The sequence below is a fragment of the Sinocyclocheilus grahami genome, unplaced genomic scaffold (assembly GCF_001515645.1).
Source record: "Sinocyclocheilus grahami isolate Dianchi unplaced genomic scaffold, SAMN03320097.WGS_v1.1 scaffold95.1, whole genome shotgun sequence".
In the NCBI taxonomy this organism is placed as follows: Eukaryota; Metazoa; Chordata; class Actinopteri; order Cypriniformes; family Cyprinidae; genus Sinocyclocheilus; species Sinocyclocheilus grahami.
In genome coordinates, this window is record NW_015505274.1 from 588,467 (window position 1) to 605,807 (window position 17,341).

The window sequence follows — 17,341 nt, forward strand, 5'->3', positions numbered from 1 at the left end:
AGTGAGAGCCATCTCTCACAGAGTGGAGGAAGAAGTGTTTCATCTTTTAACTCTCCTCATGAATCATCCAGAAATTAGCAGAGAGAGATTGCGGAGACAGGTTTGAGGGCTGGTGTATGAAATAAGGCAGTCGTATTCGTATACACTCCTGCCAGGCTCTCAAAACTGTGCACTGCCCCTGAGCTAATGAGTGCTGAAGCACAAGCCGTGCAGCACCCTGAACTCTCACCTGTCTTTAACTTCTGCTGTCACATGCCCCTGACACTGAAAGGACTGCTTCCACAGCCCTTTTGAAAAATGATCTGTTGATTGCACTGAATTTTGTGAGAATCTACAATCCATTTGGTGCTTTTGAGTGGATTTGTTTCAGTTTGTTCATTATTTGTCAATGTCAGACACACAGTTGAACCAAGGCATAAATCAAATTATGAAATTCAATCGTTTGTCATTTGTCAGTGTTTGTCCCATTAAAAAGCAAAATGCTTTGCCAATCTCCACACACATTTCACTCTGTATGACTATGTTAAAATTAATATTTTATTGGTGCAGTGGTCCATAACATTTCCCATACGAAACCCACTGGTATGATGCTAAGGCGTTCTGGCCGGTTGCCAGGTCATTGTTGTGTGGGTGCTCAGGTGTTCTGAGCGGTTGTTAGGGTGTTCTAGGTGATTTTTTATTTTATCTGGCCTAAAGCTATGGTCATACTAGACTCAGCATGCTAAATTCTTTGGCCACTGCAACAGACGTGGTACACTCTGTCATTATTCAACATATATAACAAATAATGATAAAACAAAATGTCAAAGATTAGGTCACCTAAAAAAGAAAATTCTGTTTTTAATTACAAACTCTAGTGTCATTCCAAACCATAACACTTTCATTCATCTTTGAAATGCAAATAAAAGTATTTTTAATGAAACCTGGAACATTTCTGTTCTTCCAAAGAAAAACTATTCTACCAAAATGTTGATGCTTCCAAATATTTATAAAGATCATAAAAGGAATCCACATTAATTGAGTTGTTTAATCTTCTGAAATATGATTGTTTTATATGATGAACATATTTATTGTAATTTTAGGCTTTTATTCGCATAGTCGACACACATACATGAAGCACATCAAAAATGGTAAATGGAAGCTAAAACATAAAATGATTGTGTCTTTTCAGAAGACATTAAAATATTAAGTTAATATGGATTTCTTTTACAATGTCTTTATGAACTTTTTGAGGTGTCAATGTTTTGGTGAAATGGACTTTCAATGGAGGGACGGAAATCTTTCAGGTTTTTATAGGTTCAAAATGTATTCAATTTAGTTTAAAAGATGAACAAAAATCTAATGGGCTTGAAACGACAATGATACTGAGTAATGAAAATTAACTTTCATTTTTGGGTGAACTATTGCTTTAATTCAGCTAGAATTCTCCACTGGTCACACATCTTCTCAGAGGTCAGAGTTCACAGGTCAGAGTTCACCAAACTTGAACTTTCAAACACAGCTAAATGCAAAATGTCTTTACATCAGCTAGTTCCTCCAGTCTCCTGCATTCGTGTTCATATTAATGGTAGTCTATAGAATGAAAAGTCTATGTGACCTCCTAGTCACAAGAGCTCATCCTATAGTCCTAGAGTCCAGTCTATATGCTATTGCTATTTATTTGAGTTTTGAGAATCTCACTCTCAGTTTATGAACAAGTATTTCTGCCGTAAAGAATTATCCTGTCATGTTATCCTTAATACATTAAGCTTTACCTTGTTTGTTATTGCGTATGAATATCAGAGCTATCACACACAGCGGCAGTAGGAGCTGGCAGGAAGCAGACACTACAGATTAATGGCAAATTAGGGCAGATTGAAATTTTTGTGACAACCTAGAGGAGGCAAGCCCATGATGGCTTATGTAAGATATTTTCATTGATTTCTTTTTCTCAGAATACCTTTTTTAAGATGACAAGGCAAACCAATGTATAGAGCAGCCAAGACTATACAAATTTCATCCAACTTCTAGGTGAACTATTGGCAGTTCAGAGAGATATCACAGCTTATAATGTGGAACAGGAGTACTCTTATCTTGTCATTTGCTTTTTATGGAATAATTTGTCAACCCATAACACAATCTCAAATATACTGCGGATTCAGTGTGTACCCTCATTATGACCACTGTGTGACTAACCTGGGCTTTTTTAAAAGTCACAATGAAACTGAAGTAGCTAAAGATCTGTTGTTCTGCATTGTGACAAACTAGACTGCAGTAGCAAACCAAATCAACAACAGCAATCACACACACACACACACACACACACACATTTATATTCTTCCTAACACCAGACACAGACTGTCAGTTGTACATAATCAGTAAGCATTTGAAAGAAGCATCTGCTCCTCAAGTTAATCTTTTTTTTTTTTTTGCTGTCATCACCAAAACAGAAACATACAATAAGGCTAGATATAACTTTAATGTGAATTGCATAGCTCAGATAATTTGGTTTTAGAAAGATGAGAAAAGTTGAGTTCATATTGAAAACTTTTAATTGCAGATTTCAATATCTTGGCGAATGAGTGTGTGACATTTCTGGGGTCTCATCTGACACTCTAGAGGAGACATATGTGAGATAAACAGTGTTTTATTCAAAGAAAAAAAAAAATAGGAGTGGTATGCAAAACTCTTAATTTGCTCTGCATTTCATTATTCCCCTCTGAAACTATCAATACTGACATTTCTGTAATTTTTAATTTTTAATTAATGACAATCATCTGTAATTGTTCAGCTATAGGAGAAAAAAAACAGACCTCCTCCACGTGCCCATTTCTGTCTTTCCTTTTGATCCACTCTGTTGCTTTTGAATCAATAAGTCAGCATGCATTATTGATGAGACATGAATAACATTTTAAGTGCTGAATGAACTAAATGAACTGAATTTAGGCAAAAGCATGAAAAGATGAGAGAACTGTAATGTTTTACTCTCTCTCTTTCTTTCTCTCTCTTCACCCCCCCCCCCCCCCCCCCCCCCACACACACTCTTTTAATTATTTCTTTAATATGGTTTGTTTGAGAAGATTTTGGCAGAAGGCGCTGGACGATCCTAAAGCAATGATTCTTGTAATCACACAGCTTTTTTTTGATGGTCCAGTTAAAGCACTTTAACAACACTGCGTTCTTCAGGAAAATTCAGTAAACAAAGCTGTCAGAATAAATGGCACGGTTTATACCTTATATCACAAAAGAATTAGGAGTCATTGGGGTAATTGAATGATGAGCACAAGAAAGTATCGGCTAGCTCTCAACTGATGCAGAGGCATTTGCTTTTCCATGAATGTGCTATATGATTTTGAAATCTTTCTATCAATAAACAAGCACAAGAAAGTTACACTTCCTCGGCACTGCTGTTAACAATTACGTTGTCTTTTGAAACATGTGCTGGGCACAACAATTGTTTCATTGTACATCATGACTTGGCTCAATTAAACAGATTCAGAGCGGCATTTCAACCATAATGGGTCATTTTCTCCACTCTTCCCCTCCTACCTGTCCACCACAGATCTGGCAGTGCTTTAGTGTTCTCAACCGCTAATTGCTACATATGGTTTTATACAATATGGAACAACAGAGCATTCAGCTTTACATGAGAGCACAACATGGCCTTCCGAGTTTATACTGAGACTGTTTATCGTTGTCATTACTACATGAGTGCTCTGTTGTATGGTTAAGAGGCCATAGAAAACAAGGTTGTTTGATGTTATTGAATTAGAGAAGTGTGGGAATAGTTGAAGAAGTGTTTCTGTATGTCTGACACATTGTATGGGCATCGTCTCCAGGGCATGATGCTGGATAATACCACACGACTGTAGGTACACCAGTGTAGAGTTTCTGCTGCATTAAAGAGACTGTAAACGTGAAGGATCATGACAAAGTCAGGCATGTGTGCTCTGAGGTAATTTCTGTAGGGTTCATAATAGGTTCACTGAGCATTATGCAATTCTGTAGGCCTCCGTACAGCTGAGAGCGGCCGGCACACCACATGCCTATTACAGCTCCAATACCAACTACATGTTGGAAAGTATACACAAAAGCGTGATACATGCATGCATGGTATAGCATGAATACTATAGCCTTTTATTAATATTTCATGATGTCATTTATAGATTATTATAACCTCTGCTGTGTCATTTAAATGACACTTATTTATTTATCTTTTTTTCTTACTCAGACGCTGCTCTCTCTGGCATTTGGGACTCAAATGCTTTGGAAAAATTAAACCTGATGAGAAGAATCAGATGTCATAACATAATATGATCAAGGAGAAGCACATGGGCTTTGAAACAATCAGCAAAAACATATATTGCATCGACAATAATCAATATACCAACATCATTTACCAAATGGTGCGTTGGACAAAATGTCAGATCATAAGTAATTCTTGAGTGTATCAGACTGAGCTAAAAGAAATATTCTGGGCTCATTCTCAAAAAGTATTTTTTGAGATTTTATATACACTATTGTTCGAAAGTTTGGGGTGAGTATATAAATAAATTATATATATGATAGGGCTGTCAAATCGATTAATCGCAACCAATATAAAAGTTTATGTTTACATAATATACATCTGTACTATAAATATTTAGAATTATATATAAATACACACACATGCATGTATATGTGTATAATATATACATACATGCATATAATATATATCTGTATATATATATAATATAAATCATACATAAATATGAATATATATATATATATATATATATATGCATGTAAATAATTCTGAAATAAATACATGCATGTATGTGTGTGTATTTAAATAAACATAAATATATACAGTACACACACATATTTTACTTTTATTTTGGATGTGATTCATAGTGATTAATCAATTTGACAGACCTTATATACTGTACATACATGTGTATATATACAGTGGGTATGGAAAGTATTCAGACCCCCTTAAATTTTTCCCTCTTTGTTATATTGCAGCCATTTGATAAAATCATTTAAGTTCATTTTTTTCCTCATTAATGTACACACAGCACCCCACCCTTGTCAAAGAAGCCTGGGCTTCCATACCACCTCAGCAGTGCCACAAACTGATCACCTTCATGCCACGCTGAATTGAGGCAGTAATTAAAGCAAAAGGAGCCCCTACCAAGTTTTGAGTACATGTACAGTAAATTAACATACTTTCCAGAAGGCCAACAATTCACTAAAAACGTTTTTTTTTCTATCGGTCTTATGAAGCATTCTAATTTGTTGAGATAGTGAATTGGTGGGTTTTTGTTAAATGTGAGCCAAAATCATCACAATTAAAAGAACCAAAGACTTAAACTACTTCAGTCTGTGTGCATTGAATTTATTTAATACACGAGTTTCACAATTTGAGTTGAATTACTGAAATAAATGAACTTTTCCACGACATTCAAATTTATTGAGATGCACCTGTATATATATATATGAAGGTGACTTGACTATTAGTTTTAGCAGAGCCTGAGGCTGTTGACACAGGAAGTAATTAACAGAGCAGCTCAGTAGGATCATTGGTAATGTCTGGTCTCTGTAACGTACACATCTCTGAGAGAGAAAACTACTCTGTAATGTTCAGAATGATATAAGGTTGATGGCATTTGAAAGAGCTGTGCACACACTGTGTCTTGACAGTATGCCCCCAGCTCAGATGAGAAGAGTTACTAATACTCCCTTTTGGACTCCACCAAGACAGATTTAGAAGGACTTGATGGCCAATTCTCAGCAGAAGACTATATGCTTTAAAGGGGTCATATGATGTTGCTAAAAAGAACATTATTTTGTGTATTTGGTGTAATGAAATGTGTTTATGCGGTTTAACGTTAAAAAAACACATTATTTTCCACGTACTGTACATTATTGTTTCTCCTCTATGCCCCGCCTTTCTGAAACGCTTCGATTTTTACAAAGCTCATCGGTCTGAAAAGCGAGGTGTGCTCTGATTGGCCAGCTATCCAGTGCGTTGTGATTGACTGAATAGCTCAAGCGTGTGACGGAAATGTTACGCCCCTTACCATATTGTGATGCCCTGTCTGGCCGGAGCAACGAGACAAAAACATTAAAACCCATTATAAACGAGGCATTTGTTGCATCCAGTGGGGACATAATTACTGATTATAATGACTTATACTGTCTTTTTACACGTTGCGTTGCATCGCGGCGCATAAACATAAAACCATGTCTGCATTTGTGAAATGACAAACAACAAGTGCTACTCCACACTGCTCAAAACTCGCGTTTGAATCGTCAGTGGCAAATTCTTTAAATATAAAAAAATTACTTACAGTCTGTGAGTCAGAACAACCACATGTGGCTTGCGGCAACCACATGTGACGACCCCGGGCTGGACTCCGCTTTGTTCACGGTGAAAGGGGATCCACAGCGCGAAGTTGAAGTATTTCCTCAGCGACCAGCACGGATCAGCTCTAGACATGACGAAGCAGATATCGTCCTCTTTTGGAAGGCCAAACAAAGTAGTTTCGCTTTCACAATGAAACACACAGCGCCTTCACGACATGGCGGCGGCGGCAACAACAATACTACAGTGAGAATAAAAGTTAGGCCTTCTTTCTTTGCGTGAACATTTGGCCGGCGTTATGCAATTCTTCCCACATTGTGACATAGACATGTGGGGGCGTGTTAGAATGAGCCGTTTTAGGTAGGCGTGGCTGACTCTTAACTTTTATAAAGAATATTTTATTGGATTTAAGACTTTAGTCTTTGCAACTTTACAGATCTTCTTTATGCACCAAGAGCTTGTAACACTCCAAAGAGAAAGGAAAAATTTAAATCGCATCATATGACCCCTTTAAGTAAACAACTTCTTTTGCGACATTTCCAACCTACCAGATTTACAATTTGTTTGTTTTAAATGGCATGTTAAAGATGAAAAGATTTAGGAATTAAAACCCATTTTTAACACAAACAGTTTTCCAGTTCCTCTCTTTCAATTGTCCTTTAGGACAATCAAGACTGCTCAGACGTTCAGTAACATGAGCTGTGAAAAGAAAGAAAGAAAGAAATGGGAGAGGAGATTGGAAGGTTGTAGGTGCTGGCTAATAGCTTGTGTCATTGTAATTTAGTGGATTGTGTGGCAGGGTGGAATTAAGATCAAATGACAATGTCTGGTCAGCACTTCACCGGGGACACTTTGAAAACACAGTTTTTATTATTATTAATAAATATGAATAATTTCCACTCACCTCATTTTCATAAAAGTGAAAATCAAGGTTTTGGTAAGACATTCACAATTTTGTTTAGCATTTTATAAAATCTTTTACATGAATTCTTAAAACTTATTTATATTATTTGAGCTGTAAAACTGTAAATAATTGTTGCATTTCTTGTATTGTTTGTGATGCTATATTGCCATGGCACAAGGTTAGTTAGGTCTTTTCCACACTAAAATCCCATTAACACATATAATGATTACTTTTTTATGATGATTATATTAAAACAATGATTATTTTAACATATACAAATTGGCCCCATACCTCACTTTTTTTAAAGTGACAACTAATTCAAATTAATGTATATTTTATTACATGTAAATATAATGTAATTTAATATAATATAATATTTAGATGAACTATTTTTTGGTAATCAATAGGGCTGGGTAAAAAATATCGATATCTTGATATTAATCGATTCTCATTTTTACGAAACAATATCGATTCTTATCCCAAGAATTGATTAGTCTAGCCTGTTTTCAGTTAATGGACGGAACGTTGAAAGGCACTTCCCATCCAATATATCGCAATAAGCATTGTGCTTTGGTACTTTTAGTATGAAACAAAATTTCAAATTCTGTATTGTATTGCAATATTCAAACAATAAATGTCATTTTGGGGATGTTTAATGTGGAGTGTATCAGATCACTGTAGTGCCTCTATCAACAGATGTGAACTGATCATCTCCTCCACATTAATACCAGTTTCAGCACAAAATAAACATGACTAAACATCCGAAGGTAAGTTAAAAGAAAGAGTACAACTTTACAATCCGTATCCTGTCTCAAGTAATCGCTCAATCAGTGTTTCCTCCGCGCAAAGACGCCAATATAACGGCTTGTAAACATGTGTCACGTAACGTCACATTTACCTCAGAAAAAACATATTCGGTGACCATAAACTCATTAATCAGACAGAAAAATAAACTGTAAAGAGGGGAATTTTGCTAAATATATGCACCATATAACATATTCATTATAATTTTAACTGTTCTTCAATGTTTAATTTATGTTTGAATAAATCCATCAACTTTTTATGACAGCCACCATTGTTTATATTTAAAAAAAAACGAATTGAAGAAAAAATATTATTATGTAATTGTAACTTTATTATTTAAAAAACTTAAGAATCGAATCGAATTGGTAATCGAATCGAATCGCAAGCTTGTGAATGAGAATCAAATCGAATCGTGAAATTTGTGTCAAAACCCAGCCCTAGTAATCAACATTATGCCACAAATACTGTCAAGTGAGTGTAACTTGTAATGAGCCCAGAATATTTATTTTCGCTCACTCAGATACACTCACGAATTACTTATGATCTGACATCTTGTCCAACACACCATTTGGTAAATGATGTTGGTATATTGATTATAGCCGATGCAATATATGTTTTTGCTGATTGTTTCAAAGCCCATGTGCTTCTCCTTGATCATATTATGTTATGACATCTGATTCTTCTCATCAGGTTTCATTTTTCCAAAGCATTTGAGTCCCAAATGCCAGATAGACACAAAAGTCGATTGAGATACTATTATATTTTTATTATTATCATTATCTTTTTCATTTTAGTTTAAGTTTTGATCATTTTATTTTTGTCATTTTTATTAGTTTTTAAATATGTCTATTTTTAAATTAAGTTTTATTTCAGTTTTAGTTATTTGAGTACATCAAGTTGAACTAAATGAAAATGAGAATGCTGCCTTCGCAAATAAATTAACATTAATTTTATTCAAGTCACAGAAAAAAATCATGTTTTAGTCAACATAAAGTTAGCTGTTCTCAGGTTCACACAGATGTCGTTCATCACATTAACTATGAACATGATCCACAAACATTTGACAATCAGAAGTGTCACAATACATTTTTATCTTAATTTTGAACAGTATATCTAGTGTTTTTAAGTATGTTCAAATACTTTTTAGAGCCCACTGTTTATCATAATTTTACAACTTTTTACATATATTATTATTGTAGGCTCTTTTGGTTAAGAGAGTTTAAGGTTAGTCTCACCTACCGGTCGCATCTGTACCTTAAGTATTTAAGGACAGGCCGTTCACATTACAGGCTTGGCACTCATATCATAGAGCCAGGTGGTTTTCTAAGCACCCTCTCCATATGGTGCCCTTTTGTTTGCCTCTGTCCCTCTGTCTCTCTTCCTCGCACTCACTTTCTGTCTTTTACGTCTTGAGAAAGTCCTAACTGTTGACAGCTCTTTGAGCAACAGCAGGCTGTTGTTGTGAATGTATATAGAGCGAGCGAGAGAGCGAGAGACAGAGAGGGAGCGTGTGTGTGCTGGATGCTAATAAAAAGCAGATGTTGGGTCAGTGTCGGAGCCTGTGGTTGTGTATGCATATGTCTGTGCAGGTCCACACTCATGCACGCTTGTCTGTGTGCATATGTGTGTGTGTTTACATGTTTGCCCCCCTACTGTCTCCTAACCGCAGTGTGCTCTTGGTGTCCCAGCACCTGATAGGACGGCAGTTATTGATAAATAATATGCAGGCTGCATGGTGTAGCTAGCCCAGGGAGTTCATAGTGAGTTGACCATCTGGATACACTGGTGGAGATGCAAACAGGGAGAGAGTGTGCCAAGTATCTAGTACTATGGAGAAGTCGGCCACACTTCACTTACTAATTATTCACAGCAGTAAATCTTTCGACTCATACTGAAGCTCATATACAGCAGAACTGGGCCTCAGCGCTTTGAACAATGTATTTCAGTGCTATGTATTTTCGTTTCATTTTGTGTTGTGCTCTGCTGGCAAATACGCACCCCTTGTAAATTCTGGATGTGAGTTTTGAATAAAAGCATGAATCTTAAAGCATTTGTTGTAGTAAGTAATGCCGAGTTCACACTGCATGATTTTCAAACTGGTCGGATCGCTGTTGTTTTCACACTGCGTGACTATCTGGGGTAGCATTCAGTTGCTGCTGTGTTCACATTGCACGATGGATCGGCGACAGGGGGTTTCACACTGCATGACTTCACAATAGGAAGAATCGCCGACAGCTCTGTCTGGTCCGCAAACTACGTTTCACAACAAAACACACGCGAGAAGTGATAAGGAAATAACGCGAGAACCCGCGTGCGTCGGAGTTCTCGAGCGAGACTGGAATTATTAAATAATATATATATAGCCTGCAAATTGTCTGTGAGCTGATTTCCAGCTACAAGGAGAAAAAGAAAAACAGATTATGCAGGAGGGAGATGCAGGCAATAGGGATTGGGTGTTCTGCAAAGAGAGTTGGAGGTAAATAATTTTGCAGTAACTGTTAGGTTAGGCTGATGTTGTGGTTGGTCAAGCAAATGTTTGTGCTTGTTTCTGTATGATATAATTGTTCATATATCTATTAAAATACTGATATTCTGGCCTATAACTCCTCCCCTAACTTCCCTCTGCCCTGTATCTTGGTGTCTCATTGGCTGTACGTCATCGCCAATGTAGTTTTCAGTGAATCGCCAACAGCTCCAGATATTTAGCATGCCAAATATTTTGCAGGCGTCGGCGACGTGTCGGCGATTCCCTCAGATTGCGTCTTTGATAATTCACACTGCATGATTGTCACTCACGTGAACGAGCACCGATTTGCCTCCAATTTGGGGCATTTGTCGGCGATTTCGCAAAACCTGTCTGCGAGTGAAAAATCGGACTAAAATCGTGCAGTGTAAAAAGATAAAAGAGATCTGATAATCTGACTGAGAGATGGATTTGATAAAATATAACTGTAAGCCCAAAGTTAAAGAATGACCCAAAATATTTAAAATTACATGTAAAAATTAAATTAGTAAATGTAAATGTAAAAATGTTAATTATTAGTAAATGAAAATGCAATGTTAATTTTATAAAAGAAATTAGTATTATTATTCAGCAAGGATGCATTAAATTGATTAAAACTGACAATAAAGACATTTATAATTTAATGTAAAAAATTCTAATAAATACTGTTCTTTTTAAGAATCCTGAAAAAATGTTTCATAGTTCTCCAAAAATATTGAGCAGAACAACTGTTTTTAACTTTGATAATAAGAAATGTTTCTTGAGCACAAAATCAACATATTTTAGATATATTTTAATTTTAGTTCTAGTTCTTTTAGTACAAGTTAAACTAAAAGAAAATCAGTTTTTATTATTTATTTATTTTTTAAATCACATTTTAAGAAATGTAAACACTTCTCTTTTCCATATGACATGAACTGTGAAGCACCAAAGATAGATAGATAGATAGATAGATAGATAGATAGATAGATAGATAGATAGATAGATAGATAGATAGATAGATAGATAGATAGATAGATAGATAGATAGATAGATAGATAGATAGATAGAAGTTTGATTCACTCAATGACGTAAGTTACATCCAAAGTCTTCTTGAAAAGCTACTTTTTTGTTCAATGGAAAAATTAACAGCATATGGGTTTGAAATGACATGATTGTAAATAAATAATTATACAGAATGTTTATTTTTCCATGAGCTGTTCCTTTAATTGCGGCCTTGCCTATAATGCTTCCATCAGTCCAAACATTTTTATATTTAGTTCATGACACTTTTTTTTTTAAGAACTCTCATGATGAATGCATTGAAATGACTGATTACTTGCTGCTGTGTTGGACCTCGGCAGATTGTCTAAGTGTGAGTGTGTGTGTGTGTGTGTCCGGGGGCAAACAGGTTTAATGGGCTGTGTACGAGGGGGTTGGGGGGTATTTCTCTTGAACTGTTGATGGTGGGAGGAAGTGTAGAGATTTATGATGAGGCTGATTGTCCCTCTCTTTCCTCCACAGTGGCTGACCGGCGGAGAGAGTGAGACGCACTAAATCACTCCTGCCACTGAGCCCCTGCACTTGGCGTTGATCCTTAAGAGATCAGTCAGTGAGACACATCTCAATTTGTTTCCCTGAGAAAGTCACACTGCACAAGGATTTTGGTTTTTTATCACTAACCCTTGATTATACCACTGTTTGATGGAGTTGCTCCTGTTTTGAGGGGTGTGGTGTGCTCATTTCAACTGTGCTTTTTGTTGGCCTGCACTATCACAGTTAATAAATCTCTATAGGAAAGCATAGTTCCTGAGAGTATAGACTTATTCTGACAGAGTAATTACAAAACCTGTAACGGCCAAGTGATAAAGAGGCTTGAAAAAATTTAATAATATATATATCCTTTATTTTTTTTCTGTCTCTCTTATTTTTCTCTATATTTTTTTCTTGCATGATTATTGAAGTTAACAGGACAGACTGACCTCAGGGCTGTTTCTAACTCCTGATCGATAGTGAGGAAAGTGAACCTAAGACCGCCACTGACCAAACTAAGTTCTACTGTCATACACAGGAATAAGAAAACACTGCGCTTGCCTCATTTTTTTCCCCGAAACTGGTTGACATTAACGCAGTTTAAACAAGGTATTTAAACTATTTAAAATTATTTTAGTAAAATAACAAGAACAGATGAACATGTTTAGTTTAAATGTAAAAGAGCACACATTATAATTAATTCCCCCTTGGCATTGAGTAAAACCCTCTATCTATATTAATCTATGCATATTCATTTAAATACTTGTTTCATAATGCTAATGAATGGTTTTTAACATCTTTAATGTGCCATGTACATGAATTAATGAGGAATTCCCTGGAGGATTCGACACCAGTGAGACACACAACACATTTAGTTTTCCTATAGATAGACAACCTTGAGGTTGTCAGTCCTGTTCAAACAGGAAAGAGAAAGTAGTCCAGATAAATTTTATTCATGCAGGGTGAAAAACAGGATAGTTTTAATTTCTCATCAAAGATAAACCAAATTAATATTTTCTCCCCTAACATAACATGTAAGACCTTAGTTGGCGTAACGCCATATGACATTTTGGGCATCATGAAAAAGAGGCTGTGAAGGATCGAGTTACAATGTATTGTACTTTTTTTTTTTTTTTACTTATAAGACAAAATATATTTCCAAAAAAAACCTTCAGGAGACAAAAACTCCAGTTTTGAAAGTTATGAGTTGGTGAAAATTACATGATCTAGGGCCTTTGTCCACCTTATTTTGCAGTGCAGAAGAAAGATATTTTTCTGCAAATGTGAAAGTCTTAGGCAAATAACTGTCATAGGTAAATAACTAAGAACAACTAAGAAAGTGCAGTAGATGGCAAAACTATTTACACTAAAAACCAATGTGTGTGTAATATGATAATAAATACAAAATTTTAAGAAATACCAGTTTGCAATATCAAGCAGTAAAACGGACTGTTTTTGTACAGCTAAAATAACTGAATGACACCGGAAGTTTGCACATGCAAATTACAAATGGCCACACCCACTCTTATATTAATAAAGTGGATACAGTGCATGCCATTGTAAATGCTGTAAATCTATCCCTCATATATAGCCTCCTTTTCATTTAACTTAATATGACATCTAAAACGAATAAGGTCTATAGTCATACCAGTAAAAAATATTAAGTACACATTTTGATGTTATTGTCTTACAGTCTGGAGGGGGTGTTTGCAACAGTACCAGTACCACATTGTAAAAGGTAGAACGGGTTTGTCGCTGTAAAAGCGCTGGTGGTCGGAGTCCCCCTCGGTAGGGTCCCTATGGTGAGGCAGTGCTTGATCGCTGAAGGAATACTGGGAGTAAGTGAGCGAGCGCCCTCGCGGAGTTACAAACTGGATGGAGCCGATTGAAGTACATACTTTAGTTATATTAAGTGGATTTTGACAGCGGATCTCTGGCTTCAGTCTGACGACGTTTCCTACTGGATCCACTGGGGAACATAAATCATAATTTGCAAGAAACAAAGCTGGCATGCGCTAATATGGAAACCAAACCATTCTTGTCTCTAGGTGAGTTTGACTCTAGGGAAATATGGTTTCTATTATGTTAAGGCTAATGTCATGCAGAGATACAGACATCTACCAGTTTCTGCTCAGAAGTGCTGAACGAAACAAAACTATTCTGCATGTTTACGTTCATATATGTATGAGTGTCTTAAACCTGTTTTCCTTAAAATAGTAACATTTCTTCATTTTCGTGGGCAGGTAAAGGGAATGAAATAGAAGTAATAAGCAAGCGAGCTACTATAGTTAATAAAACGGTGATGAGCGAGATTGTCACTATTATAATAAGTTTATATGTATGATGTATTTGTGATCATCAGTATAATAATAGGATAAAGGGGTGCTACTAAATCAATTAACTAAATCACAATTAATTATAAGTGACTTATAATTCATGAAGTGCAGACTCGATGACTTCAGTCAAAGTGAATGTTAATCATTTATTGAAGCGCACTCGTTCTTCAGTTGTGCGCTGTCACATTTATCACTCTAAACGCTTATGGCAAGCTGTTTTAACAATTACTTCTGTACACTAACGAGCATTTATTTTTACGTCTCTAGTACTTTTTATGCATTTAATTATTTCATTTGCTTGTCGTCACTATGTTAACAGTGAGAACTAGTATTCCATTGTTACTGGTAATAAATTGATTTTCCCCCGTCATTTAATTCAATGGGGATCTGTGGTTCAAATTTAAAATACTCACTTTAGACTACTAGTGTGTATTCCAGTTGTTACTTGTAGACCTAGCTATTGCAATTTTACTAGTAATTTATCAGGTGCTAGTTACCTACTTCTAACTATTCAAATGATTAGTATTGTATTTTTTTATTGTATTTTTTTCATTCCAGGTTTCTTAGTACTAATTTAATAGACACTATACCTATTTATTAACTGTATTTTGTATTCCGGTTGTTACTGGTAATATTTGAATCTTACTATAAAGTGACTCGTTTTTTTTTCCGGAAAGACGTATCATTGGCTGAACAATCAGTATATTGTTAAACAACAGAACGGTACACTAAAAGCTTTGTACTTCTATCTCTCACAGCCTCATTAAAATTCCTGGCAAACACTTTATTTGCATGTATTTACTATAGTAATAACTGTAAATTATGCATCAAAAAGCAACTAACCCTAAACCAAACCCTAACCATAATTTTATAGTAAGTACAATTTGTTAATTAATATTTACACTATTAGTAATATAAGTATTAAATATTATAATCAATTTAAAGGAATAAATGTTAAAATGGCTTGCCATGAAAGCTCAACAAATCGATGTCAGCAGCATACTTCAGTAGTTATCTCAACCACTTCAAAGGGCGGTACACCAAGCTCTGAGTCCGGTTGAGATTTGAAGACTTTACTAGATCTCGGATTTATCAAGGTCTTTCTTTTCTTTGGTTTGCTTGGTGATTATATGCTGCGGTCATGATAGAGTGCAAAGGTAGTCTGTTTTTACCTGAGCTCCTCTTAAACAACATCAGCCTCTGTCATCTCTCTGTTTCTCAAATGTTTAACTGGAAAATCATAGTTTGGCTGTAGCCATTGAGATTTAGAAAGTAATAACTCATGACATATGTGATGGTACAAAGGATGTTGTATAAACTTGAACTGGAATTGTTTTGCAATACAATATCAATATTCATTTTTCAAGCCACCTATATGTACATTCCTCCTGCATGTTGGAATCCCAGTGTAAACAGCTAGTTTTGAGGCTCAATGTGTGCAACTTTACTGGCATTTTAAAAGTTTGCTCTCTATAGGTCTCTGGGGGCCACAACCTTTCCCTGGAGCGTCCCAAGTCCATGAGCGTTATTAAGAAATAGAGGGTCCCATTGTAAGAAGGCCTGTCTGTGGTAGTGAGGGGGGTGTATACGGGTTGCCGGACCACCCCAATAAAAGAGAACCCGTTTGGTTTTACGGCAGAGCAGTTTTGTGTTTCTGAAGAGGTGATTGGTCCTTTGTGAATGTCTGCAGCTGTCAGTTTTATAAGAGTGGCTTTAAATGCAAAGTTAATTGCTTAAAGTGACAGCGTCTCTCAGACACCCTTCAGCCACTGTCTGTCCAAATCAAAAGCAGTGCGGGCTGTTTCTAGACAGGACTACAGAGAAGGCCAAACTGCACTTGAGAAAGTCTGTCTGAAGTGTCAGGTGATACACACACATTGCAGGAGGAGTGTGTGTTTGGATCTTCTCTTGTTTCACTGTTGTACAAACTGTTGCAATTTAAGCATCAGCTCTTAAAGCCTTTTGAAAGTAATGAGTAATGGCAGAGGGGGTATACTTGATCGGCTCAAAAAGCTGCCCTGTTAATAATTTGTTCTATGCAGTGTATGCATGACTCCTTGATAAAGGCAACTCTGCACCTTGTACTGTGGACCTTGTTTGGTTGCATACATGTAGAGTATGCTTTAGAATACAGTGTAACAGTGGGCACCAAAAGTCTGAGACCACATCTGGGATTTTTTTTAACCTGAAAATAAACTGAAAGCTTCGGATTTTGAAACATTTGAAACAAAGAAACGCTATGACGTTGAATAAATATTATGGAAGCCTGTTTCTGCCACAGAATATAAATGTGACTTTTATCTCACAGGTCGGACTTTTTTTTCTTGTAATTCTGAGTTTACATCTCACAATTCTGACTTTTTTCTAAGAATTCTGAGTTTACATTTTGCAATTCTGTTTCCTCTACAGAATAAATTTTTTTTTTATAAAAGATAATTGCGATTTTTTTATTTAAATCTAACAAGACTGTTTTCAAGCAATTGTGAGTTTATATCTCACAATTCAGACTTTTTTTCTCAGAATTGTGAGTTTGGGGGTGGGGGGGGGGTCTAATTTATTAGATAAAAAGTATGTTTGTGTGTCTGTGTGTGTTGTGTAGGTGAGTCCAGAAAGATTTAATAAGGTACATTGTCATCAACAACAAACTTTAGTCAAATTGAAAATAGCAGGCATTAACAACTTCTTTAAGAGAGTGTTTTAGACCAGTCAAGTTTTTTTCTCTGGTGCGCGACGGGTGTTAATGGGATTACACTTGACCTTATGCATGGTAATTCAGTTTAAGTTAATGGATTTTGAGAATCTAAAGAATGTACAATACCTCTCCCATCCCCACTTTCCATCTTTATGGCAGCATAAGTACCATGTCATTTAGAGTGTGTGGGATGTATGTGTGTGTGTGTGTGTGTGTGTGTGTGTGTGTGTGTGTGTGTGTGTGTGTGTGTGTGTGTGTGTGTGTG

The 17,341-nt window shown here is 36.0% G+C and overlaps 1 protein-coding gene across 1 annotated transcript in view; it reads left to right on the forward strand.

The window, feature by feature from the left end:
* The first annotated feature begins 13,922 nt into the window (after positions 1 to 13,922).
* LOC107587702 (retinoic acid receptor RXR-alpha-B-like) overlaps positions 13,923 to 17,341 on the forward strand; it is a 62,481-nt gene continuing 59,062 nt past the window's right edge. Inside the window, exon 1 of the mRNA XM_016275586.1 lies at positions 13,923 to 14,096. Within this exon, the coding sequence (XP_016131072.1) occupies positions 14,069 to 14,096 (28 nt within the window). The 5' untranslated portion in view covers positions 13,923 to 14,068. The remainder of the gene's footprint in view (positions 14,097 to 17,341) is intronic.